A 27716-nucleotide genomic window follows, 5' to 3' on the forward strand; every position below is an offset into this window, starting at 1 on the left:
TTTCAAACTTATTTCCAAAAAAAAAAAAAAAAAAAAAAAAAGGGAGCCAGGAAAATAATAAAGGGGAAAATATGATAAAAATTAAAATTCCAGAAGTTATTTCTGAAGGATCTCTTCAACCACCAACTTCAATAGCATATGAAGACAACAGAAAACCTCAAAAATACCTGAAACATCTTTCCCCTCCCTAAAGTAAACAAACTGAATATTTATAACAAATGCCTCACTGAAAGGGATAGAATGTAAAGAACAAAGAAAGACACCCATCCAGGAACAGAAAATATCACATTCAACATCTTTTATTCTCCCTCTTGGGGTGTTCAGTATATCCTTGGGTATTTTGCCATCGACACATGTAATTCTTTTTCGAGTGCGGGTCTCTATATGCATTCCAAACATGGGTGCACATGCACGCCATGCGTCAGAGCTGGAAGATTTTCTTAGCTGTGTATATTGACCCACATGTGCGTCATGTGTCCCCTTGTGCTCGCAGCCAAGCGTATAATAGGCCGTGGGGTCAATGCCTCTCCAGTTCCCTCTTACTGCCACAGGGCCTCAGACAGAACCCCTGTTCCTTCAAGCTCTTAGCTTGCTAAGAGAGTGATATACTTTCCATTTCCTATATATAGTTGTATATAGCTGTTCTTTTTAGTGTTCTGTAGTTCGACATATGTAATTCCTTCACCCATTGCCAAGTGTCTCAAGGGAGTATATAGTTAACTACATCCCGCAAACAGGGGCTTGTTCCTTACTGAAGGAAACACACTAAAATGCCACTAAGGGAGGAAGAAGGGTGGCTTTGTGATAAAGGCACCACACTGGGACTCAGGAAACCTAAGTTCCATTCCTGCTCTTTGAGTGACTTTCTGGGTGATCACTGCAGGTTCACATTCTGAAGGGCCCTTAGTTGGGTGCACAGTTAGAAAAATACCTGGATGTTCCTCCCACCATCCTTGGGGGGACTGTGTAAGAGCCAAAAGAAATTGTAGCCCTTGTACTCTGGAAAGTCCAAGATCTTATTACTTGAGATGCACAAAGAGGTGGGGCTATGTTCACACCCCATCCCCCTTTCGTACTGTTTACAGAGCAGGACTAATGCAGCGGGGGAATAAAAATGTACTTCATAAAGATGCATAGTAATGCAGCATACTAGGAGTTCCCAGAGCCTTCTTACCATGGGCTGCACCTTAAAGGTACCATCTAGTCCATCATTTTACTGTGCCTCAGTTTTCTCATCAGTTAAATGGGGTTAATAATTATTTTTACTCCGCAAGGTGTTGTGAGACAAAACTAAGTAACATATACAGGGATGATTAATTTTAAAAAAGCTCTGTAAAAGAGCTGTGATCAACTGAGGCACTCAAGCCAAGAGCCCAGTGGTTTAAACAAGAGTGGGATGTACATGAGGTGCTCTGACAAAGGGGTCCTTGATTCTGGATCTGGGTTTCCTCTTATTGTAGTCACTTACAGCACCGGTTGTGTGACTTCGGAGCATACCATAAGACTCTTCTGGTTTCCCAGGCTTTTTCCATATGACAAGAGATTGGGGTAGTTGGAAGAGAGGCAGTTTGTTTCTGTTCTGGGTTGCTCTTATTGATCTATTGAGATACTTGATTTGTGCTGGAAATGGCCCAACTTGACTATCATACACATTGTAAGGAGAGTGATCACTTTAGATAAGCTATTACCAGCAGGAGAGTGGGGTGGGAGGAGGTATTGTTTCATGGTCTCTGTGTATATAATGTCTTCTGCAGTTTCCACAGTATGCATCCGATGAAGTGAGCTGTAGCTCACGAAAGCGCATGCTCAAATAAATTGGTTAGTCTCTAAGGTGCCACAAGTACTCCTTTTCTTTTTGCGAATACAGACTAACACGGCCGTTACTCTGAAACCTTGGTTTATAATAGTTGTACAGCACCCAGAGCTCTAGTTATAAATTTAAACAAGTAATGGCAAGTGCAAATGTGTGTGCATATGAATTCCCAAACATGACTTTCATGCAGAACTTCCCCTCCGTTAAACTACTGGGCCTGAACAATCTCTCAGAGTTTGCATAAAAAACTGCATCTGCACTGCACTATATTATATTATATACACCATTTGTTTTTTCTTTCCAAAACTCATACCTGTTAAAGTAGTTGCATTATTTTTAGTACAATGGTGAGTTGTTTTTTCTCCTAGTTGAGGTGTATCCTTTCTCTTTTGTTCAACAATAACATGGCTATCAGCTGCCTTGCCTGATGATGGTGAAACTCAGATGCTGAGGTCTGCAACGTATTTGACCAGAAACAGTTTTCTGGCTGCCTTGCTAGTTATGATAGTGGCAATAGAACTGCTTCTGGAGTTTGGACCTGTGGGGTTACCATTTTCCTTAGAGTAACAATTTGGTATCTTTCATGTGCATCAATGAAATTCGAAAATCCTATTCAGATGCCATAGGAACAGCTCTCTAAGCGACATTAACTCCAATTCTGCCCTATTCCTTCCCTGTGGAGAGGAGAACAGTATAGGGGTAATTGGGGTGGCAGAATATTAACAGCATAGAGTCTTGTAAGACGTACTGCCAAGGAGAGGGTCGTCAACAGCAGTGTGGTCAGGCAGTCCCTCTGCAGAATTGGAACTGTTAGTTCCCAGTGATCCCTCAGGCCTGTGAGCTTTGGGAGCTATGTCCCTAACCTCCAGGATCCCTGTCATTTCCACAAACTCTTCCATTTGAGGGGAGTAACAATGCATACTAGCTCAATGAGGTAACCCTGGATTTATACTGGTGAAACTGAGACCAGATTTTGACCCACTGTCTGTCTCCTTATTCCATAACAGCAAAAAACCATGGGGGCCGATATTCCACTGCCTTTTACACCATGTGCTCTGTTCCCCTCCCGTGGGTGTTATTGAGGGTGCTATGCAGCGCTTAGAATCTAGAATGGGAATGTAAGCAAGTAAGGCACTGTGCCTCTTTCTCTACTGACTTGGACCCTGTGTAGTCGTTTACCCCTGTACAAAGAGAATGCAAAACACTATGTTGCACTCTCTCTACAAAGGGGTAAACGAGTACATGTTGTGCAAGGCAGTGGATTATTGGCCCCAACAGTTTTTGCTGCTATGGGATAAAGAGACAGACAGTGGCTCCAAATCTGGTCTCGGTTTAACCAGTGTAAATCCAGGGTTACTCCACTGAGGTCATACGTATTGTAGCAACTTCCCAACATTTGAGGCTTGATTCTACCATTCTTATGCATGTTGCCTAGTACCTTGGTATGTGAGTGGTCAAATCAGTGGGACCAATCATGCACTAAGGATGGTGGAACTGGACCCTCAAATGATTAAAATATAGTTCCTTTTTATAAACAGTATTTCAAATGCAATTAATCTGGTCTGAGATAGGATTTAAAGGATCTAAAATCTGTTTCTGATCTCACCAGTGATGATGTAACTCCTTTGAGTTCACCAGAGTTACTCCTGATTTACACTAGTGTAACTGAAACCAGAATCAATATCTAAGAAGTAGATATTCCATTCTGAATGTAGTAGCCGTTTAAGTGTCGTGTTTGCTAATGTGGGTAGCCCCACCGAACACAGGGCAGTAAGGATTTGCAGGACTGACCCCTTAGTTTGCACATAATGCCCAGTTGTGGTTGGTTTGTCTGTGGGATTTTTTTCCCTCCGTAACTCAGTTATCTAGGAACACAAATCTTACAGTGAGTTGTCATCTACTGATGTAATTTGGAGGTGCTATACTTAAATTTCCTTTCATGGGGTGAGGGGAGAGATTAAGGAAACATTGTCTCTCATCACTTATACCATTGATTAGGTGGAAAAGGCATTGCAAGCTTTAGCTGAACTTTCATCTCCTGCACTATTATTTGCCTTTTAAAGCAAGGATAGTCACAACCTCTCCAAAAGGTCTAAATGATGCTTTAAGACTATTGGTGATTTCAGCTGTTTAAACACAAACACACACACACACATATGCCCATGTATGTCTACAGAGGCATAGGGATCATTTATATATGTGTATATACAGTGTGCATATGTCTCTGTACTAAGAAAGGGACAGAGAGACTGAAGGAAAGATTTTATATCTACATGCAGTATGTGCATACAACCTAGCATTTACATATGGAGACAAAGATATCTTTACCTAGACGATAGACAGACAAACAGACTGACTGACTTCAAACTTGCACTTTCAGTGTGGCTGTTCCCCCCACCCCCACCCCCGCATCTCCGGGTACTGCTTTTCAAAACTGCCTGAGGCTACAGTACAGCACCTCAGATCCCCAAGGCCCATTGCCTGGCTCCTAATAGCCACTCTCCATCTGTGTCACATGAACAGCTGATGAGATAGCTCCAGTGTCTGTATTTTGGAGAGCACATCCACCCAGGTTAAAATGCTGGGGTTGCCAAGGAGCAGTCAGAAGCCATTAGTGTTTGTGAGAATTTGCCTTGCAGCCGTTCCTTGGCATAGTGGAAAGGGGGTGTGTGTGTGTACACGCACACGAGGGGTATGGGTAGGGGTGGGAGACACGGGGACAGCCTGGTAGGAAGGAGTTCATTCTGAATAACCACCATTTCTCAAAAGTAATTGGTTTGTAACACTGTATAGGAGCAGGCATCATTTCTTTTGATTATTTTTGCACCCATTTGACTCACCTTTATTTTATCACTAACAGAAGCCAACAAAAAAGAGAGCCGCGACTTCAGGGTCTTGCTCTGGTGTTTGGGCAGATGGAAGGGAGCTGCTCTGCCTTGGGGCAGGGTGGTTGTAATGAAGTGGCCTGTCAGTCTGTAAATAGTGAGGGTCATCTCTTCCATGTGATGGAGGGTATCACATTGCAGTGAAAATGGAAATGTCAATAAAATTAATCTGCCAGCTCTTTGCTGTGGCTTTTCCATTTCTCTGGTCCAGGAGGGTTGTGGGGTTGTTGGTTTTTTTTTTTTGCAAGGGGAGGTGGTGGAAGAAGGGTGAGTGGTCACGCGGGAAATAGATGAAGCTGAAATAAAAGTTTTGAAGTAAATGGTCTATATGTAGCAGTAATGTATTTGTTTTAGTAGCACTAAAGAGCTAGAAGAGGCTATAGGAATTAGCTCGTGGATCTATAGCATTCCTCAGGAAGCTATGGAGCGTCTAGCTCAGGCTACATTGAGCACAGAGTTTATTGTTTTAGGCTTTCTTGGACAAGGTTTTTACTTAGCATGGGATTTATGGCATTTACTGCTAATGAATGTCTATTCTTAAATTACAAAAACCACCGTCTCAGCGCAATTCCCAGATGTCCTTCCAGGACCTCAGCTTCTTAAACACCAGCAGGGAGCATAAACTCTCCACTTCTCTGTTTTCCTCTTTCGTGTGGCTCCAGGCTAATGATGTGTAAGGAAAACATAGCAATCTATAAAGTCTCAGTGCTGTCCCAGTATTCTTCATTTATTTTGCATTTGATTATGCCACAAGTCGGATCTTGTTTCTTTCCTTTTTTAAAAGTTATTAGTTCAAATATTAATGTAGGAATATGGCATATATTGCTGCTCTTGATTGATGCCTTCCCAAAAACAGGAAGACGTGCTCGTATGAATTTTAAGAAAGTAGGGGTCCTGCAATGCCTTGCCAGAAGAGTTTTTCAGATACATAATTTAGATGCCCTCCAGGCAGGCTTTCAAGGCATTTTTGCTGGAGGGCAAGAAAAAATAACTATGACTGTTAAAAGTAAATGATTTTTGCTAATGCACAATTAATGCCAGGGAAAAGCACAGAAGAGAAAGATGTTGATGGAAAGTTCTGATTAAGTGAGCACCCTACCTTGATGTGCATTTTTTTTTAATGATAATGATCACTGATGCAGAGATGTAGAAGTTTTCATGTCATGCAAATGCTATGTGCAGGATCGTATACAGCGTGTGTGTGTAGGGAGGTGATAGTTATGGGGAGGGGCTGATCTGACAGCACCTATGCAGAAGGCCTAGAACATATAGACTACAGAACATCTAAGCTGAATATATACAGTATGTATTCAGTAGGGTTGTAGGCATGCATTTACAGTGAATAGGGTTTCTTGTGGCAGGTTTTCCCACATTGAATCCTGTAATTGACAAAGAGCTATTGCACTATGTCAAGCACACAATTATAATTGAATTAATGATATGTGCTTGTGTGAGACACAAAATTAGTATTTGGAGAGACATGGTTTCTAATTTTTACACATTTGTATCAGCAATCATATTTAATGAGAAAATGTATGTGCCTGATGTTCTATCAAATCAAAATAAAGCTGCATTAGTTTCCCAATAATGAACGATACCTTTTAGTTTATATGTTTTGTTTATTATGTCTCCTTCCCCTTATTTTGTTCTTTCTTTTAGGGGATGGTTTAGACAACAGCGTAGCCTCACCTGGTACAGGGGACGATGATGATCCAGACAAGGACAAAAAGCGTCAGAAGAAAAGAGGCATTTTCCCCAAAGTAGCTACAAATATCATGAGAGCGTGGCTTTTCCAGCATCTCACAGTAAGTGGAGACCAAAAGAATAAAAACATAAAGAATAGATTTTTGTTCACATGCCTGATGAGGTTTATTCATTATTATTAGAAATCAATTGTCCCCATAATTTTTGGGAAGATAGTAGGGATCAATGATCACTTTTATTTTTTCTAGAAGCTTATTTATTTATTTATTTATTTGATTTATTTCAGTCTAGTAATCATGACAAGTGAAATATACATCATAAGATGTGAGCATGAAACAACACTAGAGCAGAAGGCAGCCATTTTTTGTTTACATTCCAGTAATGAGAACTGTTCAAAGTGTTGTTAAGATGAAAAGGGGTTTCTACATTTAGAATATAGTATATATATGAGGACACTAATAAGGGGGTTGAGTAACTCTACCCTCTGGATTGTGTTGTTGTTGGCCTCTGTTTACAACAAAACTCATATGTTTTAGAAGGAAAGTAATACTCTCCAATGCAGGTATTTCAACAAACATTGTAGGATGCTAGAGAAGTCATGAAGCAGCTTGCAAACTTGTCATGTGTTAGTTTACATGAGAAATATAGATGGTTTATTGGTTCTCTAATTCCTCTGTTCTGTAAAACAGAGATCAAAACACCTTTTTTAGCTGTTATTCAAGTCCATTATCTTAAAAGCTAGCCCTATTCTCTTCTGGGGGAAAGAGATTAAATATGTGAAAAAGCAACACTTTTAGTAACAATCTAGCTTTATGCTCCTGTTTGAAACTGGTTTTATGTGTTGGTGTTCTGTTGACTATTACAGCTTCACTTAAACATCAACATACATTTTTACAGAAGAACTGGTAACTCTCCTATAGTTTACTATTCAGATGGAAATGCTAGAAAATGGTAAAATGATCACTGATGATTATTATTATTGATTTTTTTTCACCCCTTCCTATAAAATTGTTTCTCACCTATTCTGTTTGGCCTAATGGTTAAAAAGATAATAGCATGGTTAACTACCTCACATAAGAGCTTCTTTGTGAATACCAAAGTTATACAGTTCCATAGTGGTTGACGTTAGTTACAGTGTCTTGATTCCAGGACAAGGTACCCCTTTTATTTATGGTAGTGACTATTGAACTGCTCTGCTGGTAGAACAGCTAATGGGGGGGCGGGGGCGGGGTGGGGGAGGAGAGAGCAATAGATCCACATTTCTAAACCATCATTTTGATGTAAGGACATTAGTAGCAAACTAAGGTGCATTGATCTGGCCTGTGGGGTCAGGATTAGCTAGAATAGCCAGTGTCTCTGCTGGAGTAGTGGTTATTCTTGCCTTCCAGCTATGGCCATTTCAAAGGTCAGGTGCCCTGTACCCACTTGGCTCAGAGGAATTAGACAGAACATGAGTCTCTGGGCTGATTACTTAACCAAAGACAAAATAATGAGTCCTAAGCAAATACTGACTAATTGAAAGGGCTGTAAATCCATTACATATTGGTCAGGGATAATCAGGAGTATTTAATCACTTTTATCTATTCAGGAGCACTGAAGCTGCAACAGCAAAGCCCTGAACCTTGCCATGTGCTTATTATTCTCATCATTATCAAAATTACTTCACAGCTGTTCTTTGCTACATCACCTCAGCTGGAGATTTACTAACCTGTAAAATGTTTTTAATTTGGAATTCGAGTGAGTGTGAAGGGAGGGAGTTTCATTTTTAGCTGGAAAGTATGGCTACTGAAACAGCAAGGGGAAACAGCTAAAACCACCGGCCACAAATAATCCATTTTCTTTCACACAAGCTTGCATGTTCATTTCCTTAACTCTTACCAAAGTTTTCAATTTCTTGTTTTTTTTACCCCTGCTTCCTTTCTTTCTTGTGTGCGCATTGAAAGCATTCAACACATGCTTACTAAACAATCAGCTATCTCTCGGTTATCTTGAGAAAAATCCTCACAGTTTTGCTTTTTGGAAATCCACCCCCTCCATTCTCTGCCACCTCCTTCACCCCAGATGAATTGAGGAAGTTCAGCATCTTTGATGAGGATGTTCCTGGAGGAAGGAGGGAAAAAAAAACACACCCAAAACCAAGAAACCTTTTACCTTCCAGGCTTTAATGAGTTTGCATGTGCTGAAAGATTTACTGTGCTGTAATTCTCAGACCTGAGACTGATAATGGAGACCCCTGACTAGTGCAATGTAAATTCAGAAAGATTTTTGCCATAAATGCATGCAGCAAAGGAAGAGAAATCTTTTTTCTAAATATCCCTCACTTTTTCTCAGATTAGCTTGTCCATTCAAAGTGCGACGCCAGCTCTATCGCAAAGGGAATCTATGATGTATAAATTATTGTTTCAAGTAAATTTCTTTACAAAAGGAGTCCATGATTCAATATACATTCCTTCATTACTACTCTAACCTTATTTCAAATTGGTTTGTCCCTCTTTTGTGCTGTATGACCTGTTCTTGTATTACAATAATCCCCTGATGTACCTTTCTTTCTTTCTTTCTTTCTTTCTTTCTTTCTTTCTTTCTTTCTTTCTTTCTTTCTAAAGAAACTAATTGAATTATCTCATTATTTTAATTTGTTAAGCAAATGTATTTTACATCTCAGGATGTGTTCTTAAAGAAGGGGCTGCTTAGGCTTTGCCCCTTGAATGGGACATTGGTGCATTTTGACATTCATGCATTCATTAAGGAAAGGAACATAAAAGAACTCTGGTTGTATTTTTTTTTCAAACACCCAACCAGCGTGGAACAACTTTTTCCATAAACCACAGGGGTCTCGCTACATATGTTCTCAACTGCAAGCCATTGTCACCTAGTCTGAATACCTCAAGAGGACAAATAAAAAACTAAAGGCCAACTGTAGCAATTGTTAGCTGTTAGTCTCAATATGACGAAAACCATTAACCTTTGGTTTTCCTGGAAGAAGCAACTCCAGTCTATCTCTTACAGCATTGACTAAGCTCCCAAATTCCTTTAGACTGTCAAATGTAGTGGGAGAGTAATTCAGTTCTAACTAACTGTATTCATTTATTACCTTTCTTTAAAGAAAATGTTACCTTTTTTTCTTTATGAAATATTCAGTTATTTTACAATCCCCTAAAATAACCTAATTTAAAAATTGAGTAGCTTCTTCATACAAGCTTGAGTGACTTTTTGAAAAGAGACAGGTGCTTGAACTCTCGTGTAGAATTAATGTATCCCGCAGACTGTGGCTTTCAAAATTGCCTTCATACCTTGTCACCTTTTCCATTTTGCAGGAACTTTAATTATATTAGAAATAAGATACACGCACGTGTTTTTGTTGATGGAAATAAAATGTAAGGAATAGAAATTTCTGTCATTTCCCAGTTCAGTTATTGGGATCTGTCTTACATTTGGAATTACAAGGGGACAGGAAGATGAAAAGATCTGAGGATAAATTGGTTGGAAATGTGTATGCTTTTTCTGGATAATGTCCAGTGTTTGAGAAAGTAAAGGAAATCCTAGTGTGGTAGAATAAGCTTTTCAATAGTACATAAAGATTATGATATCAGAAAGGTAAACCTGACATTAAGGCTGTTTTTATTTGACTTCAAAGATAGTTAAAGAAAAGAAACAGCAAGAATCTGACCCAAGCCGGGAGTTTATTCATAGCTTTGGAAAGCTCCTTTTCCTCCATGCCAAGGAGCCCTTAGTACACTCAATTAGCCTCTCAGACATCTCGCTTTCCTCCCTCAAGTGCTCCCTATTTGCCCTGCAAAGAACATATTTGATCATGGAATGAAAACAGGAAGTGCTCAGACACAAAGACACCCCTTGCTCACATCAATTTTGAGCTAAAGGTTTTCTTATTAGCAACCATTGGGGAAAAAAAAACAGTGCTGTAGTTTAAAAGGGTAGAGAGGACTTTGAAAAATACATGTACATAATCAGAATTGAATGTAGTCATAAAGGAAGTAATTACATTGTTCCATGGTCTTGTACCTTTTGTAATTCATCCTTTGCTTCAGCAAAGAGAATGAAGAACTACACTTTTAGTCCATCCACTATGCTCATTTTTTCCCTCTGGTGTAGTGCTGGTAAAACAGATGATACAGTTATGTTTGTGACACTTATCTGGAGTGATCCCTTTTGTTCAAGTTCTAATTTGCTATTGTTCCTTTTGTTCAAACCTATAAATGTGTATTTTAATTAAAAGTATATATTTGTCTTTGGTACAAAAATACCACCTTTAGTATGCACACTAAAAAATTCCTTTTGTGAATCATTGGGTCACATTCTCAGCTGATATAAATTGGCATAGCTCAACTGAAGTTAATGGAACTATGCAGCTTTAAATAGGCTCTGGCCTATGATATCTTTTAAAAACAGTATCAAATAAATCAGACTAAAATGATGTCTAGAATAAAAGAACTGATATTGTGGGAAAAACACATTCATTCCCTCCAAATAGTTAACTTGTCAAGTTTGTGGGCCAAATTCAGGTCACATCTACTGAAGAGTAAATCCATTCACTTCAGCTGATTTAGCCTGGATTTATGTTGATGTACCTGAGATTACACCCTGGCCCATATCTTGTTTAAATGAGTACATCACCTAACCACTTGTACAAGTGTCTCCATGGATCCGATGAAGTGAGCTATAGCTCACGAAAGCTTATGCTCAAATAAATTGGTTAGTCTCTAAGGTGCCACAAGTCCTCCTTTTCTTTTTACGAATACAGACTAACACGGCTGCTACTCTGAAACCTGTCATGGAGACTCTGTATGTATTAGACATTTTCACTACACTTGGTCTTAGAGCAGAAGACCTCTGAGCAAAGCCAGCTTTAGCACTTTTGAGTAAGCCTGAAAAGCAAATATTCACTCTCCCCCATTCATAACTGGCTCCCATTCATCATGATCATATCAATTTGCAGAGGATCGGTGAGTGAGGATTTTGAGGAGGAATAACAAGATAATTCTTTGGGGCACCCCAAATTAACCAGACTCCATTTATAGAAAACGGTGGCGAAGCAACTTCAATACACCACCAGGCCCCTGCTATAGAAGTGCCTCCCCGCTGTTTGTGCTGGACTCTGAACATAGTTGTTAACTTAATACAAAAAAACTGAGAGACATTTGTTCAAATAAATTAGGGATCTTGGGGCTGTGAGGGCCAAGACCAAGACAATGGAGAGATTTATGGGCATTCTGCTGAATTTGAGTACTTGTGCAGGACGAAATTGTGACCTTTCCTTTACATCCAGGCAGGAGAGTAAGGAGTGTAAGATGTTCCTTTACTCTGCTGTGCAGACTACCTGCATCTGTGATCATGGAGCAGGAAGGATAGCCGTCTCAATGGGGCTGATACACCTGTGCAGGTGGGCAGGGAGCAAGAGGAACTTCAGAGTCACAATCTGACTCCAGTTCTGCTCCTGGGGCAGCACAACTATGCACAGTACACCACACGAGGCTTGTGGCAAAGCCGCAGTTTAATCTATATTGCTTTACAAACATTAATTAAGGAGTTACTATCATACTCCATGAGATATTATTGTCCCACTTTACAGACAGGTAAACTTTTGGTTGGGAAAGTTAAGCGACTTGTCCAAAGCCCTTGAGAAAATCTATGTCAGAACTGGATTAGAATGTAGAACTCTTGCTCTTAGTCCTGTGCTTAGGCCACTAGACCATGCTGCCTCACATACTGTTGTGCCGTGCTTATTTGTGTCCAGAGATCACTCTGGCTGTTCAGCAAAGGAGCTGGTTCAGCTATAGGCAGCTGGATAGGAGGGAGCTTGCAGCTGTTCTTATTTATCTTTGTTTTTATTATTATTTAACTTTATTATTTATTGTTGTTATTATTTGTATTACAGGAATGCCTAGGGGCATTGGGGCCCCACTTGTACATATACATAGTGAGAGTCAGTGTTTGCCCTAGTGTCATCAGTAGCAGCCTGAACAGACTAAAGCTGGGAAACCCCCAAAATGATGATGTCTGTGGCCCTGGGTCTCATGGCCCCAAGAGATCAGTGCTGGGTAGATGTAGGGGGGAGATAGTAAATAGCTTGTGATCCTTAGGAAAAACCAGGGCATAAGCTTCAACCTTAGTGATTGATTGATGTTAGTTAACATTTCCAAGGCTATCTTCTCCGAAGAAAAGAACTAGAAATATTTGTTTGTTTTCAAAATGGAAACTAAGATTGGCCCTGACATTTCTACAGCCACTCTATCCCTTCCAGAAATGGGGACACAGGGTCACAGGGTTTGAGACCCTCAAAAGCCAGCTCTGACTCTGAGTGGTTAATCTAATCATTGTTACATAGACATCTGTTCACTCAAAAATTGAGGCTTTTGTGATGCAATGATCCATCTATTTAGTACTACAGCTCTAGTAATTGAATTAAGAAAAAAACATATTTTTGTTAGATTATGTATTATAAAGAAGCCCAATCCTCTTGCACCAGCAGAGAGAGAGAGAGAGAGAGAGAGAGAGAGAGAGTTAAGTGCTGCATTGTTTTCTGCTAACTGGAGGAAAACATCTGTGAATTGTTTGAACTGAACCTTACCAGGGACTCTCTGAATCTGTGTCATCTCTGTTTAATTTCAGGAAATGATGTCACAGAGCATTAAATAACAATGCTATGTGATATATTTTTACTTGTGCATGATGTCCTAAGCATTTCTGTTACACAGCAGTGTTTTGAATTAACTGTAAGCTTGCACTTTAAAAAAAATGTATTCCATAATGCTTTCTTGGATGAGTGTGGGGATGGTCAGTGTTTTAGGGGGTCACCAAGGTTCAGGGCTGTTTAAGGGCTGTAGGGCCATTTGTCATGTGCTTATTTGTACTTGGGGCTGGATGTCAGCACTCTCATCACCCATGGCAACCTCCAGGACTGTTGGTTTGTTACAAAGCATGTCTGTGGAAGAAAAACTAAATGTTCTAAACCTATCAGTCAAAAGAGCTATTAGATAGTTATAGTAGAGGCCTGCATACTGTAGCTTCTGCCTTTATCAAACTTTCTGCACACCCCCTTCTTCTGTAAAGAATAGAGGACATAAGTCAATTCTGTCTGCCATCTGTCGTCTTTTTAGCTGTTCCTCAAATTAAAGAGACAGTCCAAAATTTAAATAATCTGATAGAGTCATAGAAGCCTTGTGTGTATGTTGTTACCTTTGCATTTGATTTTTTGTTTTTTGTGTCATTCGGGGAGCAAATCTTTATTGCCCTTCTCTGAAGGTAAAATATGTCCTGTGTTTCTGTTTTAAAAATAATATTCTCAGAAATGTGTTTGCAGTATCATAGAGTTGTTACCAAATACAATTCTAAGTATATATAGGGTGAAATGAACACACACACACACACAAATATATCAAATCAGGCTTTATTCAGAGAGTTCTGCAGGGGTCAAGGAGATGGAATGCACTGCCCCTCAACCCATAGTCAGGTTGTAGGGCTGCAGAGGACCCCTTCTACAGCCTCTACGAGGGTGATTTGGGGTATTGAGTTTACATAATAGAACTTTTCCAGGCTTGCCACAATTGCTCCCTACACACCAGTCTATTTGGTGTCAGCTTGCTGCCCCCCACCTCTCTAGTACGGTGCAATAGCCTCACTGCTGCCATTCTGTTTGTGTCTATCCTCTTCCTCATGTATGGACAACATGAGACTTAAGTAGTGCAGAGAGCCTTGCCCTGGCCCTCTTCTGCTGGGCGAATTTCACCCATGCAGCATCTGAGGTAGCCCTTTGCCATACTATCAGCCAATAGATTTTAGAACCCACTCGACGGCTAGATTTGGGAAACAAATTTTCTTTCCCAATTTAATATTTTACATGTTGTTTTCAAGCAAGGCATTACTAACTGAGAACAGATAGCAACTAAAACCGCTGGTACTTGGTACCACTGAGAAAAATAGCTCAATGGAGCAAGCTAGAGGTAGTGGGCTAGCAAAAGATATGAACAGCCAGTGGTGTTCTCTGGTTGTTATCGTCAGATTACAAAAGCCTTGTAAAACCAGAAATCCAGGAATTAATTGAAAAGGAGAGAGGAAAGAATGTGAAGGTCCCAGGGTTCATGCAGTGAATTCCCTAAAATAACTGTAAAAATGAGAAGTAACCACAAGAATTCACTGAGGTAGAGTTGAGGCTTTGAGGATTGTAAAGTAAAAGGGATTGAATTAAGGCATATGCAAATATGAATAGCCAGCTGTTTAAAAACTCCAAGAATGTTGCACTATTAAATGCTGTGCAATGCAATCTCTAAATATTCAGATCACAATGGAACACAGGTCAAAGATCATCTGAATATCTTAAAATTCCATTACTTACAATACTTTACAATACTTTGCAATAGGATATTCACAGATCCTTCTTTTTCCTTTCTCACACTGTGTATTTTTTTCTTTTTATGGAAAAATTGTTGCAGTTGTTTGTGTAAAATGATACAGCCCCTCAGTTTTGCCTTAGACCAGGTTTATTTAAAACCATCTTTTCAAGATTTCTGAACAGAGTAATTGTTTTTAAGGAATAATTTTCTATAAAATTAGAGCTATATTGTAAAGAGTGTGCATTTCTGCAGCCCTGCTTGCACCATGCCGACATGACTATGAAATGGAGATGTCTAGTTCCATTTCTGTCTAATGAAATGAGTAGTTTATGGCAGACAACATTACTTTTGGTTTCATGGAGTTTGCCTTAAGTTACACTCAGAATACCAATGTATTACATATTTCAAAGTTGATTGTCAGCAGCTGTTTACAGTAACCAAAGCAATCACTGGCACCTTTAAAGATTTATTATTGTCTTAAAACATAATAGCAATACAGTTTTCATGCTTTTACATGTGCTATTTTTATTTGTAACTGCTAGTCCCAAATCTGCCAGAATTAATTTAAATTGTTTTATCTAATAGTGGATGATAGGTTGTCAAGTCACTGTATAATGGCATAAAGATACTTTTTAAAATCTTGGTTTTATCTTTTTATTATGGTATTTCAAAGCAAATATTTGTAGCATTTGACTACTTTGTCCATAAAATGTTTAACACCTCATGACATGCTTTTACAGCCCCAGTACACTGAATCAGAGTTTGAATTTAGTAAAAAATCAACTAACATTTTAGTTTGCTATAAAAAATATCTGTATGTATTTATTTGCTTGGTTCCATAGAAATGTAATTATTGTGTGGATTACTTTCTGCTTGGATTGAAGTACATTTCGAAGTGGTAGCTGAATATTCTAAAGTGGAAACTATATTTGCCTAAGTCGCACAGCAATGGCAAATCTGCTGTTCACTTTTTTACTGCACAAATAGAGTAGATATTTTGTGAGATGACAAACTACTCAAGGGTACTTTGAATCATGTTATACTAATATAAAAGACATTTCAACAGAGGTGATATATGCTGCATAATTACCCAATGTTATATGAAGTGACACAAGTCTTTATAAAAACAGCTTCCCTTTTTCTCCCTAGTAAAGGCAAAAATGTAGGTTTAATTTCTCTGTACTAAAATATTTGCAGACAATTCACAGGTTAATGCCTAACCATATCTATCCTTTTGGTCGTGATGTAATTTTTAAGGGATCCATAAATATGAGCTCTAATATAGAAACAGGATAACATGGGAGATAAGACAGTGAGGTCATAATGAGTCAGTGCACTCAGTTTTGCCTCCTAATAACCCCCAAAATTATGATTACTTCAAAATAGCCATTATCCATAAGGTATATTATTATATATTTGTAAGAACATCAATCCCTGCCCATCTGGTTCTGGAATTACCAGCTTCTTTAGTGAATAGGCAGGGTATCATGTCCCCCTCTAGTGGCTAGACCAGAGTACGGCTACCAGGGAGACAGTGTGGCTGAGAGTCTAGTGCACTGGACTGGGATTCAGGAGAGTTGGGTTCTTTTTCCTGTTTCTGCCGGTGACCTTGCTTTGGTATAAAAGAGGGATAATGATACTGACCTCCTTTAAGATGCTTTGAGATCTGTGGATGAAAAGCACTAAATAAGAGCTAGGTATTGCTAACAGTAGCTTGGTTGTTATAGACCTTTGCTATTGCTGGGTGCATCCTTGCTGATGAACAGGTCTTTGTAAAGCAGAGGTCTGTACAGGGATTTGAATAGTTGTAGACCTCAAAAGCTCAGAATGGGACCCCGACTGGGAGAGTATGTAATATACCGGTTAAGTGTCTTGTGTTCTCTCTAGTCTACACTTAAGATAATAGCCTTTCCTCAGTAGTAGGCGCTTTAGCCCAAGTGGTAGAGGCCTGTGCCCTTTGTTTAAGACGGTCTCAGGTTCTGTTCTTGCTGATGACCTATGAGTGGGGTTGTTGCATGCCAATGGTATCCAGTACTCCTCAGCTGTACTAAGAGGTTTTGAGATTACCCAGGTAAGAAGTCAAACTACCATGGGCATAAATCTTTCCCCAGTATGAGTGCGGCTTCTGTTGGCATGAGGGGAAAAGACACGCTAAAACCAGCAGCAAACAGACAAAACACTGGGCTTCAAAGAGCCGTCAGCTGTTTCTCCTCCTCCTCACTAGCCATGGGAGTTTCCTAAAGTGAAGCAGGGCCTTTGACAACTTTCCTACCCCTGCTGGTCCTTTGCTGTCTCTTTTGCTGCATCCAGCTGCTTCCCACCTGTTCTTTCCCCAGTGTTTGATTGGCTTGGAGAAGGAGGAGAAAGTGGGAGACAGCAGGGTGCACCAGAGGGAAGAGCAATGGACAAGCAGGAGTTAGAAGGCTGCCAAAGCCTCATTCACTTCAGGGAAGTCCCATAGCTATTGGGGAGCAGGGAAAGGCAGTTGTGGGCTCTTATGAAGCCTACCTTTGTGTCTGTTGCCCCTCTAGTGCCAGAGCAGCCAGCCGTAGGATAGTCCATGAGGGGAGGCTAATCCTAGGCAAGGGTGTAGGAGATGAAAGCTTCTGTTGCCATTTGCTTGCATAAGGACATGGGAGCGGTGATAGCTGAGGGGCAGAGACAGCAGGGGTGTGAAGAAAGTGGCATGGATATTTAGAATGGCTGGCAAAAGGGGTTGTGTATATAAAAGGGGTCATTCCCACATTGCATAGGCCCTAGTTTGAATGGGTGTTTCCAGGCCCTGCTGAATATTGTTAAGCCCCTAAAGGGTGCTTTGTAATTCCAGTCAGAAAGGTTTCAGAGTAGCAGCCGTGTTAGTCTGTATTCGCAAAAAGAAAAGGAGGACTTGTGGCACCTTAGAGACTAACCAATTTATTTGAGCATAAGCTTTCGTGAGCTACAGCTCACTTCATCGGGATGTCCCTTCTGAATAAATTATTTAAGTGATGAAACCCAGAAAAATTTGAAAATAAGCTATTTATTGGGAACAGGCAAGAAGGGGAAAAATGAAATGTATTTACTCCCCGCCACCAGTTACTGCTGCAAAGGAATGTTCCATGTTCTCTCAGTTTCTCTCTCCGCCTCCTTTCAGAGCTGTTTGCACATGAAGCTTTTACTACATGAGGTAACGTCTTTTAGAAGACAGAGGTGCTTCGAATGTTGGTGTGTCCTTTGCAGTGATTGGTGGGATGGGCTTCTGTGCTTTAGAAGGATCACAATCAACCTATATTGTTTTACATAATGTACCTACTACATCTCAGGCTTAGACAAGGAACTTTGTATGTGTGTGTTGCATGCTGTTCACTAAATGCCAAGCAAACATTTCACAGACCAGAAGAAAATCCCACTGCTTAGTGTGCATCTATGCAGGGCCTTTACAGACAATTCATGACTATAATTAATCTTAGCTGTCCTGGCTCCGTGAAACCTGAACTTGTAACCCACAGTGCTCTTGGATGCAAACAAACTTCAAAGAAAACAAAGCCATAGTCTCCCCTTTTTTCCAAGCATTTAAAGAGAAATAATGTTTGTAAAGGGGATTAAATCCCACTATTCAAAAACCTATATGTGATGCGTGGGGAAGGATAAAACCAAACACAAACAAACAAACAAGCAAGACTGCAATGCTTTTCCAGCATGGTTATGAATAAATGTAACTCTAGAACTACTAAACCATGCCAAGTGTGGCTTCCTGATATCTGAATCCAATTCAAGACACTAGCTCAAAATAGGTGATATTGTAACCCCCCCATTTCACTATAATACTTTGCTTTCTCCAGAAATAGAGCTGCAGCAAACTTTTTGCTGGGATTGCAAACTCTTTCAGCCAAGCCCTTGAGACTCATGGGCGTTCTACTCTTTGCCCTCTAGGGTTGCTCTGTGAGGAGTTAGCTAGCTAGCCTAAAAAAGAGGCCAAATATCAGACAACTGAGCTGGTGGGAAATTCAAACTGTTCTAAGCGAAGAAGTCAATAAGCTGCTGTAATGAAAGGTAATGTTCAGAGTGAGATCACTGTGTTATGATCTCATGCTGAACATCGGGTTTGGTTTATTTCTTGATGATTATGAAAGTAGCCTGAGGCCAGACCAGTGAGTGCCTGTGAGAAGGACTATAGAAGGGAAGAGAGAGGATGTTTGGAGAACTAGGGGTTTCAGAGCACTTATTCCTAAAAAATGGAAGGAAGACTGAAAGAGGATGAGCGTATGAACTGAGCCCCTATACAGTTCTTTAAATGTCCCTCCTTCCCAAAATTTGAGATTTGGAGAAACAGAGAGAAGGTATGTGGAATGAATCTGTGAATAATTGAAGGGAGAGGAATGATGTAGGGTGGAATAAGGAGGTATAACGAAGAATAACAGCATGAATGAAAAAACCTACATTTAGGCGGAATACCAGAAAAATGTATTAACATTGAGATCTTTAAGACCGTAGGATAATCTGCAAAGGAACATTGGGGAAGTGCTTTTTGCAGAGAACTTTTAAGACTAGACTGCACGAAATAGACAAAATACAGTTCAGTGTGATCCTGCATTGCTGGGGTAGGAATAATCCTGCTATGCCTGAATAGTCTCATCTACCTCTCACTCTTTGTTACTAATGAAACATTGACAAAATAACCTTAAAAACTAGAGCCTGGGTCACAATGAAACCTATGACCTACCAAAGTCACCTCATTTTAAGTTTGGATTTTTTATATTGCATTTATTCATTTTTGGATTTTCAACATTACACTTATTCCAGTTGGCTCTGTATGTATGTGCAGAAAGTCTTACTTTCTATGCAAAATTTGTTGACCAAAGTCAAAATATAAATGGCTTCAATCCCCTAAATTAAGATGTAAATATAATAAATATACCACAACACTATCACCTCAGGCTAAGGCTTGAGTAAACAGCTGGAAATTACACTGTGCACTGAAGGTCAACAGACTAGGGCTCTGTCAGACCAACGAGGGAAGCAAGGCACTGAAAACATTTTGCTCCCAGACATCCATGTGTGTGGACCATCAGACACATCAGCTGATCTCAATTGTCCCAATGGCTAAAGACTCACTATAGTTCAAAAACATTTCAAGCAGAGATGGTCTAAAATGAGCCCCCCCGAGTCTTAACATTCCCAACTTTGGTGATGTTTGGAATCTAACCCTGGATCCAGTTTTCAACTGTGGCCCCATCTCCATGGTGGGCCAAACCCAAATGCTGGATCAAAATACCCTGCAACTCTCGAGTGTTCAAAATATAATATAATAACTCTTATATAATATATGATAGCATCAGAAGATATCAAAGCCCTTTCTTTAATAAATGAGGGTAGTATCATTTTCATCATTTTACAGATGGGGAAATGGAGGCATAGAGTGGGGGAAGTGACAGGTCTGATATTTACCACTTGGGCCATCTCAAATTTCATGCAAAGCTATGCCAGTTTATGGTTTTGCACTGGAATCCTAATGCCAAACCAGGTGAGGCTTGCCAGTAATATCTACATTTCACTTCCAGATTTAGTGTGGGTCCAACCCCCAAATGCAAAGCAAAACTCAGGTTGAGGGGGAAGGGAGAGTGAACCCAAGAAAATATTGAGTCAAAACCCACTGACAGAAACTGCTGAAGTTCACTTTCATTCGAAACCACCACTAAGGAATAGATTGCATTTTGAATGCGAAGTGCAGTTCTGCTATGAAAAGTGACTTTGCATTGATGGGACTGTGGAGCTCCATGTTTGTCTCAATGACTTCCAGATCAAACATGCTCAGTTTACATGGCAACAAAGGCATTTTCTAATTGCCAGAACCTGCAGATTCAGCCTGAGAGCTGAGGGCCAACCTAGATTCTTTCTGGCTCAGTCATTGTTGCCAACAAAGATTCTACAATAACAACAATTTTTCAATAATACTTATAAAAATCTGTTGATGATGTATGGGCTGAAAGAAAAATAGTTCACTCACCTATCACTAGGCTGGCTCCAGGGGGCTAAAAGAACTAAAAAGTAGCACAAACTTGCTTTAGGGTTTGATCCTGAACCAAGTCAATGGGAGTTTTGCCAGTAAAGTAATCGGATATGACTCAGAATACACATGCCATAAATCTGGTAAGGCAGGTTTTCGTCTTACATAGTCACTTTTCAGAGTAGAACTGCACTTTAAGTTTTGTTAGCATTAACCCCTTTTTTGCGTCCTTGGTTCGGTTCAAACTAGGCTAGTGAATGTGGCTGGTTTGGAGAATTTTTTAAAAATGGTGGGTGAAGCGTGTTTTAAGATCTCTCCGAGGATATTTTCCCCCTGAATTCTCCCATCTCTACCCTTCATCCTTCCCAAGAATTAGTTGTATTTCACTGTTCAACATAGCACTAACACACGGTGCCTTCTGAAGGACTTTGATATACCATTCAGGACTTAACTGACATGGGAAGAGCAAGCAGTGCTTTTCTGTGGCTGCATGTTGAAATAATCCTTGCTGCAAAAGAAATGAATTCTGACCTTTGCTCTCGTCTGAACAGGGAGTATTCTGGCATGTAGCTGAGTTTTCCTACTGTTCTTCAGAACTGTAAATAATGTTAGTACAACCTGAATTCAGGGCATGCAGCACTTTATATTACTATTGTGTATCTTAAAATAAACAGCATTGCAATCTGTTTATTTTGGTGTTACTATGTATGCAATTTTTAAACAGTAGTTACTTAAACAAATGTCTCTGTTCCCACAGCACTTACAAGCTACTGTTTGCTCATTGTGGTTTTTGAATTTTGTCACTTTTGTTTTGGTTATTTCTGAAATTCACACTCGTGAATACAGAAGACAGGAGTAAATTGTACTTCATCCAAGCAAATGGGTCATGTCACTGCTTTTTTTTTTGTTTTGTTTTGTTTCTTCCGGCTATTCCCATGTTACTAGCAGGAATAATAATAATAATTTGGAATTAAACTTTGAGAGCCAAAACCTGTCCTTGTTGATTGAATGCTTATGCAGCTCCTATAGATGCCAATGGGAGCCATGCAGCTGAAGGCAGATTTTGACCCTAAGCCGGCAAAATTATTTTTATAGCAGTGGTACTTGCACACATTCTGGTCTTAGAGTAAAGGCATAGGCAGAGGGGATGAAAACAGGGTGGACCGAGGACATGATCGGGGTGGACCCTACCACAGAATCTTTACCCATGTTTCCCCAATTTCATAGGAACCTTTCAGTGTTAGGGTCTTCATCTGGGAATGGAGGTTGGTATATTGGCACAAGAAAGGTATGGCTAGGGGAAAAGCCACTATCTATGGAATTACCCTCTGTCAACTAGAGGACATCATAAGTATATTAATGCTGATCTTGTCAGCCTTAACCTAATGGCCATCTGGGTCCACTTCCTTGATGAAGGGTGCTGGAACAGTGGCCACCCAGGTAACTCACGGGAGCCTAGTTGCAGGCATATTCACTCTCCAATGGAGGACCTGGTGGGGGAGACTAGGAGGAAGTGTGGAGGCACAGAGACTCTATATAGAAGACCCTGACCTCCACTATACCCTCAAGATCTTGGGGAATGTGTAGGCTGAATCCTTTGTCAATTCCTTGGGCCTCAGGCTCTGTTCTGCCCAATGGAACGAATAGGAAGAAATGCTGCAAATACAAACTCTCCAATTTTCCTGTCTCATAAGAGGGGGAAAAGCCCAAGATGGGAATAATTTGGGGCTAAGTGACTTATCTATGATCATTATGAGATATTAGGGAAACACTTTGCAAATCTTTCCATGATCTTCCGCAATTAACTGATTCACTTTTTACCATGCAATTATTCCAGGAAGGCATTGGGTTCAATCCCAAAGATGGTTCTTGCCATTTTGTGCCACTCCCACAATGTAAAGGGTGTAGAAAGTCCATCTTGGGATTGCTCCACCATGGGGGAGTCCAGGGATCGCATAGCCAGCTCCTGTATCACCTATCTCCTGTCCCACAGGCTACAGAGTATACAAGGGGCATTCCTGGTTAGGAAGGGGTGTGGCCAGAGGGCTGCTGTGCTCCAGCAAACCCAGGAGTCTGCTCTAAACCACATCATGCACACCACTAGCCCTTAGCCAGCCTCTGGATCAGGAAGCCACAAACAGCTCCTTGGCATTTCCTTACCCCTTATTGCAGCTGAAAACTGAGCCCAGGTTTTCATTTTTGAGATATTGTAAGGGCTGTCTGTCTTTTTGCAGCAGTAAGTGATCTCTTCACTCAGCAGCTAATTGCCCCATGATTTTAAACACCCTTGATGCTCAGATAAAGAAAATTAGTGTTTGAGAAAATTGTAAGCACAGATCTCTTCCAATGTCTTTTGTTTACTATAAACCAATTTGCCCTTCTTAATTATGGTCTTCAAATATGAGCAGGTAACAAGGTAGTGCTGAAGTCTTTGTCTCAAATACAGCATGTTTCTGTGACTGGCTGAGCTAGTTGCATGTATTTATAAAGGGGGAAAATGTGGTTGTGGGTTGTTTTGTGTTTTTAATGATGTTCAGATTTATTCCTGCTACAGGCAGGACTAGCATTTTCAGTATCCCATATACAACAGCTTTATCCCTAGACTCTACACAATATAAACCCTGCTTTTTCAGTAGAACTAACTACATAACAATTAAAGATGAGAGGGGCATTAGATTAAAAGCAACTGGTCAACAAGAGACACTTTGACCACAAGTGCTTATTCTGTCATTCTAACTCCTGAGAATTGACAGCATAATACACTAGTGTTCCTCAACCTTCCTATGCTCTGCTAACCTCCTCATCTAATTTACAGATCTCTTCTCTGTGTTGTGTGTTCTGTTTCCAACTGCTGATTACCTTCCTCCTCATCAGCCCTGGTAACAAAAAGTCCTCGTCTTCTTCTTCTTCGCCTTCATTCCTTGAGAAGTGGAGTAAAACTGTTGCACTGCTTGCTAATTGTTCTTTCTAATACAAGCTGCTATTTATTGTGTGCTGCAATAATATGATAAAAGTGTAATTTGTAACTGAGATTGGTAACATCACTTACCTCTGTAGAGAGACGCTCTTCCTCTTATTCTGTAGTGACAGAGGTGGCAGATTGACCGCCATGTATGTTTGTTTGCTTGCTTTTAAAAAAATACAGTTAACACAAATTAAAATGACTTAACTTCAGAAACGTTTTATGGAAAGGAAATGTTAATATTAAATTTCTGGCAGAGAAGGGACTAACAGTTCAGGTCTGAAGCTGGAACACCTCCAACTTTGGGCTGTTTGGACCTTTGGTTTGGCTGAGCCTGTTCTGAAGATAAGAGGACATTTGCAAAATTATTTTCCGGATCTGGATTAGGTTTTTGAAAAAATTTAAAAATTCTAGGGTGTTTGGATCTGGAGGTTTGGTTTGGGCCAGTTTCCAGTTTCCAAGTTGTAATTTTAGAAAAATGATTGAGCAATAATGCAAATTCAAACTTCATTCAAAATAAAATTCAGTTTCCTTTACACATGCACATGAGAACTTTTGACAGCCCTGCAGTTGCTTAGATATTTCATTGAAGTGCTGGGAAAGCTTCTGTTGTTTATTTTGTGGGGACCCCCGTTACATCACTAAAGTCATTCCAGAACTCTGCAATATCCTACTCTCCATTACTGCAGATCTGTTCTTAATGTGATTGGCTCAGGCAAAGCAAAATTCTGATCAGTCTGTGTTTGGAAGTATTCTTTTAAATAAATATCACCACTATCTTCTGACTGAAAGCACTTGCATAGTTTTGACATAACCTACTCGTGTGCATAGCTGAACCTTTGGTAGCTGGTTTTTGCAGACATTTTTTTTTTCTTTTTCACTTGGCCCCTGTAGAGCTGCTGGAGGGTGTTGTTGAGAAGTTGCTACCGTTGATACAGTTGCTATTAATCACAGTCTGCCATGTTGTGACGCAGGTTCTAATAACATCCCATTGAGCGGCTGTTGTATGCTGGAGGCTTACCAACAGCACTAGGCCTTTGATATTCATCTCACACCAGGATAAAGAAAATGTAGAGTTTAAAAAAAAAAACCCTGCAAATAGACAAAGAACAGAAAAAGGGGGAAAACATAGCAAAATCAAAAACAGACACGCTTTCTGTGTGCTGCTTCGTTTGCCATGGAAGCAGCAAAGCTATAAATCTCTGCTGTGTTGTTTGAAAATTGAACATGAGGCTGCTAAATTTATCATTCATTCTTTGTTGTTCCTGGGTAGTAGCTAGCTGACTTGGCTGACTTTGGTTTCTGCCCCCTCCTCAATAACATATCTTTTTGTTTCAATACATAACCCACAACAATAAAAATTGTACTGAATGAAAGAATATTGGAGCATTTAGTAAACTGCACATAAATGGGGGGAAATGAATTTGCTCCACGTTACACATCATGCTTCCTTGGCAACTGATTCCCTCACATTCATAATTACAGGAACATAATTTTTAAAAAGCAGCACAGGGGAAAATCCTTTGGTTAAAGGCATTTGGAATTTAAAAAAAAATCAGAAGTCTTTTAAAAGAAAAAAAAAAAGTAAGTCAGTTCACCAGTATGCTCTGCAAAGATTAAACCTGGAACCTGAGAGAACTGCACAATCACCTTCTTTTGTTAGCACTTCTAGTTCACGTTGAACTGCAAAGAAAAAAAGGTGGAAAGCAAGCCTGCTACAGATGTGACTAGCTATGAATATTCATGAATGCCATTGCTCCTCCTTTTCTACTGGCATCCAAGCCATTCTGATCTCCCTCTCTCTTTTTTTTCCCCCCTTTCTTTCTTTCCCTTTCCTTCCTTGATACTGAACAAGACTGCAATTTTATTTCGGTAACAGCCTAGCACGATACAGTTATCATTGGCCTCAGAAGCCTTTTATTTCCATAAAAAAACAAAGGAAAAAAGAAAAAAATTGTAATTATCTGCAGTTTTATGAATCCACCTCCCCTTAATGTTCATTATTTAAACCAGCAGCAATTACAAGTTCAAAGGGGTTTAGAGGGCCAGCAACCCGCATAATCACTGCCAAATTAAGCGGGCCTCATTCGTCACAGAAGAGTACACTCTGAGCAGTGAATCATGCATGCAGTGACAGGCACTGATTTACATAAAGACGAAATCTGTGCCCTCTAGGGCTGAGCGTTACTTTATCTCAGTGGTCCTGTGATATATGCACTTTCTTTTGGTGTTAGGAAGGTTCAGAGACTGATGCTGTTTAATAGATGGTACTTTATTCTTCCTAACACCAGCACTGCTGCCACTAATTTGTATACATGTGTGTTCAGATAATACTATTCCAAAATTTAAGGCTTTTGGGTGTTTAAAAAATAGATTGAGATGTCAAAAACAAAAAAAACCCCAACACCACTCTTTCTAAGAAGCTTTGAATTATTCAAACACCTTTCTAAAAAAAATTCCCAGACAGATGAATCATTCCTAAAAAGTGACTCTAATTTCTGCAGCGTTTGTTTGTTGGTTGGTTGTTGTTTTCTTTCCTGGTAAAATCAGCACAAGCATTATATTTATTTTGATAGATGGTAAATAAATGCACACGCAGCCAGCATCAGATGGCTAAAGCTGGATGTAACGTTGAAGCATGTTGTCCATCGGTAGTTGAATAAGAGTCAAGACTTTGAAAGTCAGTACACTTCATTATGTCAGAGCGCTGCTGTAGGCTCGGGAAAACCAACATGAAACACCGCTGCAACCAGACCATCAGTACCTTCTGTGGCTGAAGAAAACTCCTTGTTTGTAAAAAGGACCCCCTTGTTGATGGCTGCTGAGAGATACTTTTGCAGCCAAATGTAAGGCCAAATCCTATTAGTTTCAAAGCTAGACCTATTGAAGTCATGGGAATACTCACATGGGCAAGGTGAGCAGGACTTGACCCTTAAAGAAGACAAAGAGCCAGCCCAGGGAGTATCTAGTCTTGCCAGTCAACATCAAATCTGGAAAAGTAGCTTTTACATAAGTGTTTTTTCCATGTTAGCAACAGCTCTCTCCTCCTCCTAACAGGGCTGTGGTATAAATAGTACTTACAATAGTTTGAAATGGCACTTGCTTTCCCTCCTTCGGGGATGACACATCAACATTTATTTATGGATGCACCACCTACACATTATGCTATAATTCCTATACATATGGGGTGGTTCTTTCAAAACAGGGAGCCAAGTTCTCAGCAGCACCTTTTACATACCAGTGCAGCTCAGAGAAGTGGAGGAACCACAAACAGCCAGTTGCAAAAAGAAAAGGAGTACTTGGGGCACCTTAGAGACTAACCAATTTATTTGAGCATAAGCTGTAGCTCACGAAAGCTCATGCTCAAATAAATTGGTTAGTCTCTAAGGTGCCCCAAGTACTCCTTTTCTTTTTGCAAATACAGACTAACACGGCTGTTGCTCTGAAAACAGCCAGTTGTGGGTCCCTGACTTCCAAGATGATTCCACACTAGCCTGGGTGTAGATTAGGGGCAGCTATGGATTGCCACAGAACAGAAGTACTCCAGTCATGCCCTTTCCTGCCCTGGACATGCCCCTTACACTGGGGGATCCAGTGCAGGAGCTAAGACCGCTGGCTGTCCACCAGCTGAGTAGCTCCAGCTGCTTCTGGTCCCATTAGTTACCAGTGATGTGGAATGGTGGGAATGTACCACAGAATCTGGCCCAGAGATTCTTTATTGCATGCATGAGCTTTGTGCGTACATTTGCTTACACACACAATTTGTTGCACACTATCACTTGCATGCATTAATGTTACACACATAAACTACAGTGCAAAATGAGATTTGCTTGTGTAATTTCTCTCACTGCCTCGGCAAGTGACTGTGTGCACAGATGACGTCCTACACAATACTGTGTACCCACAAACAGAAGCTGATAAAAAATTTGACCCATTAATATAAATGCCATATAGGTTTAAAAACAAACCCATTTAGTGCACACACAAGCTCATTTGTGCGTGTAACATTTTCAAAGTT

The 27716-nt window shown here is 40.1% G+C and overlaps 1 protein-coding gene across 14 annotated transcripts in view; it reads left to right on the forward strand.

The window, feature by feature from the left end:
* The window catches only part of MEIS2 (Meis homeobox 2), a 181406-nt gene that overhangs the window by 46506 nt on the left and 107184 nt on the right, over window positions 1-27716 (forward strand). For all 14 annotated transcript variants that reach the window (XM_077820290.1, XM_077820291.1, XM_077820292.1 and 11 more), the window contains one exon: window positions 6358-6503. In XM_077820290.1, coding sequence (XP_077676416.1) covers window positions 6358-6503 — 146 coding nt within the window. The remainder of the gene's footprint in view (window positions 1-6357; window positions 6504-27716) is intronic.

This window comes from Eretmochelys imbricata, chromosome 6 (assembly GCF_965152235.1).
Source record: "Eretmochelys imbricata isolate rEreImb1 chromosome 6, rEreImb1.hap1, whole genome shotgun sequence".
NCBI classification, from domain to species: domain Eukaryota; kingdom Metazoa; phylum Chordata; order Testudines; family Cheloniidae; genus Eretmochelys; species Eretmochelys imbricata.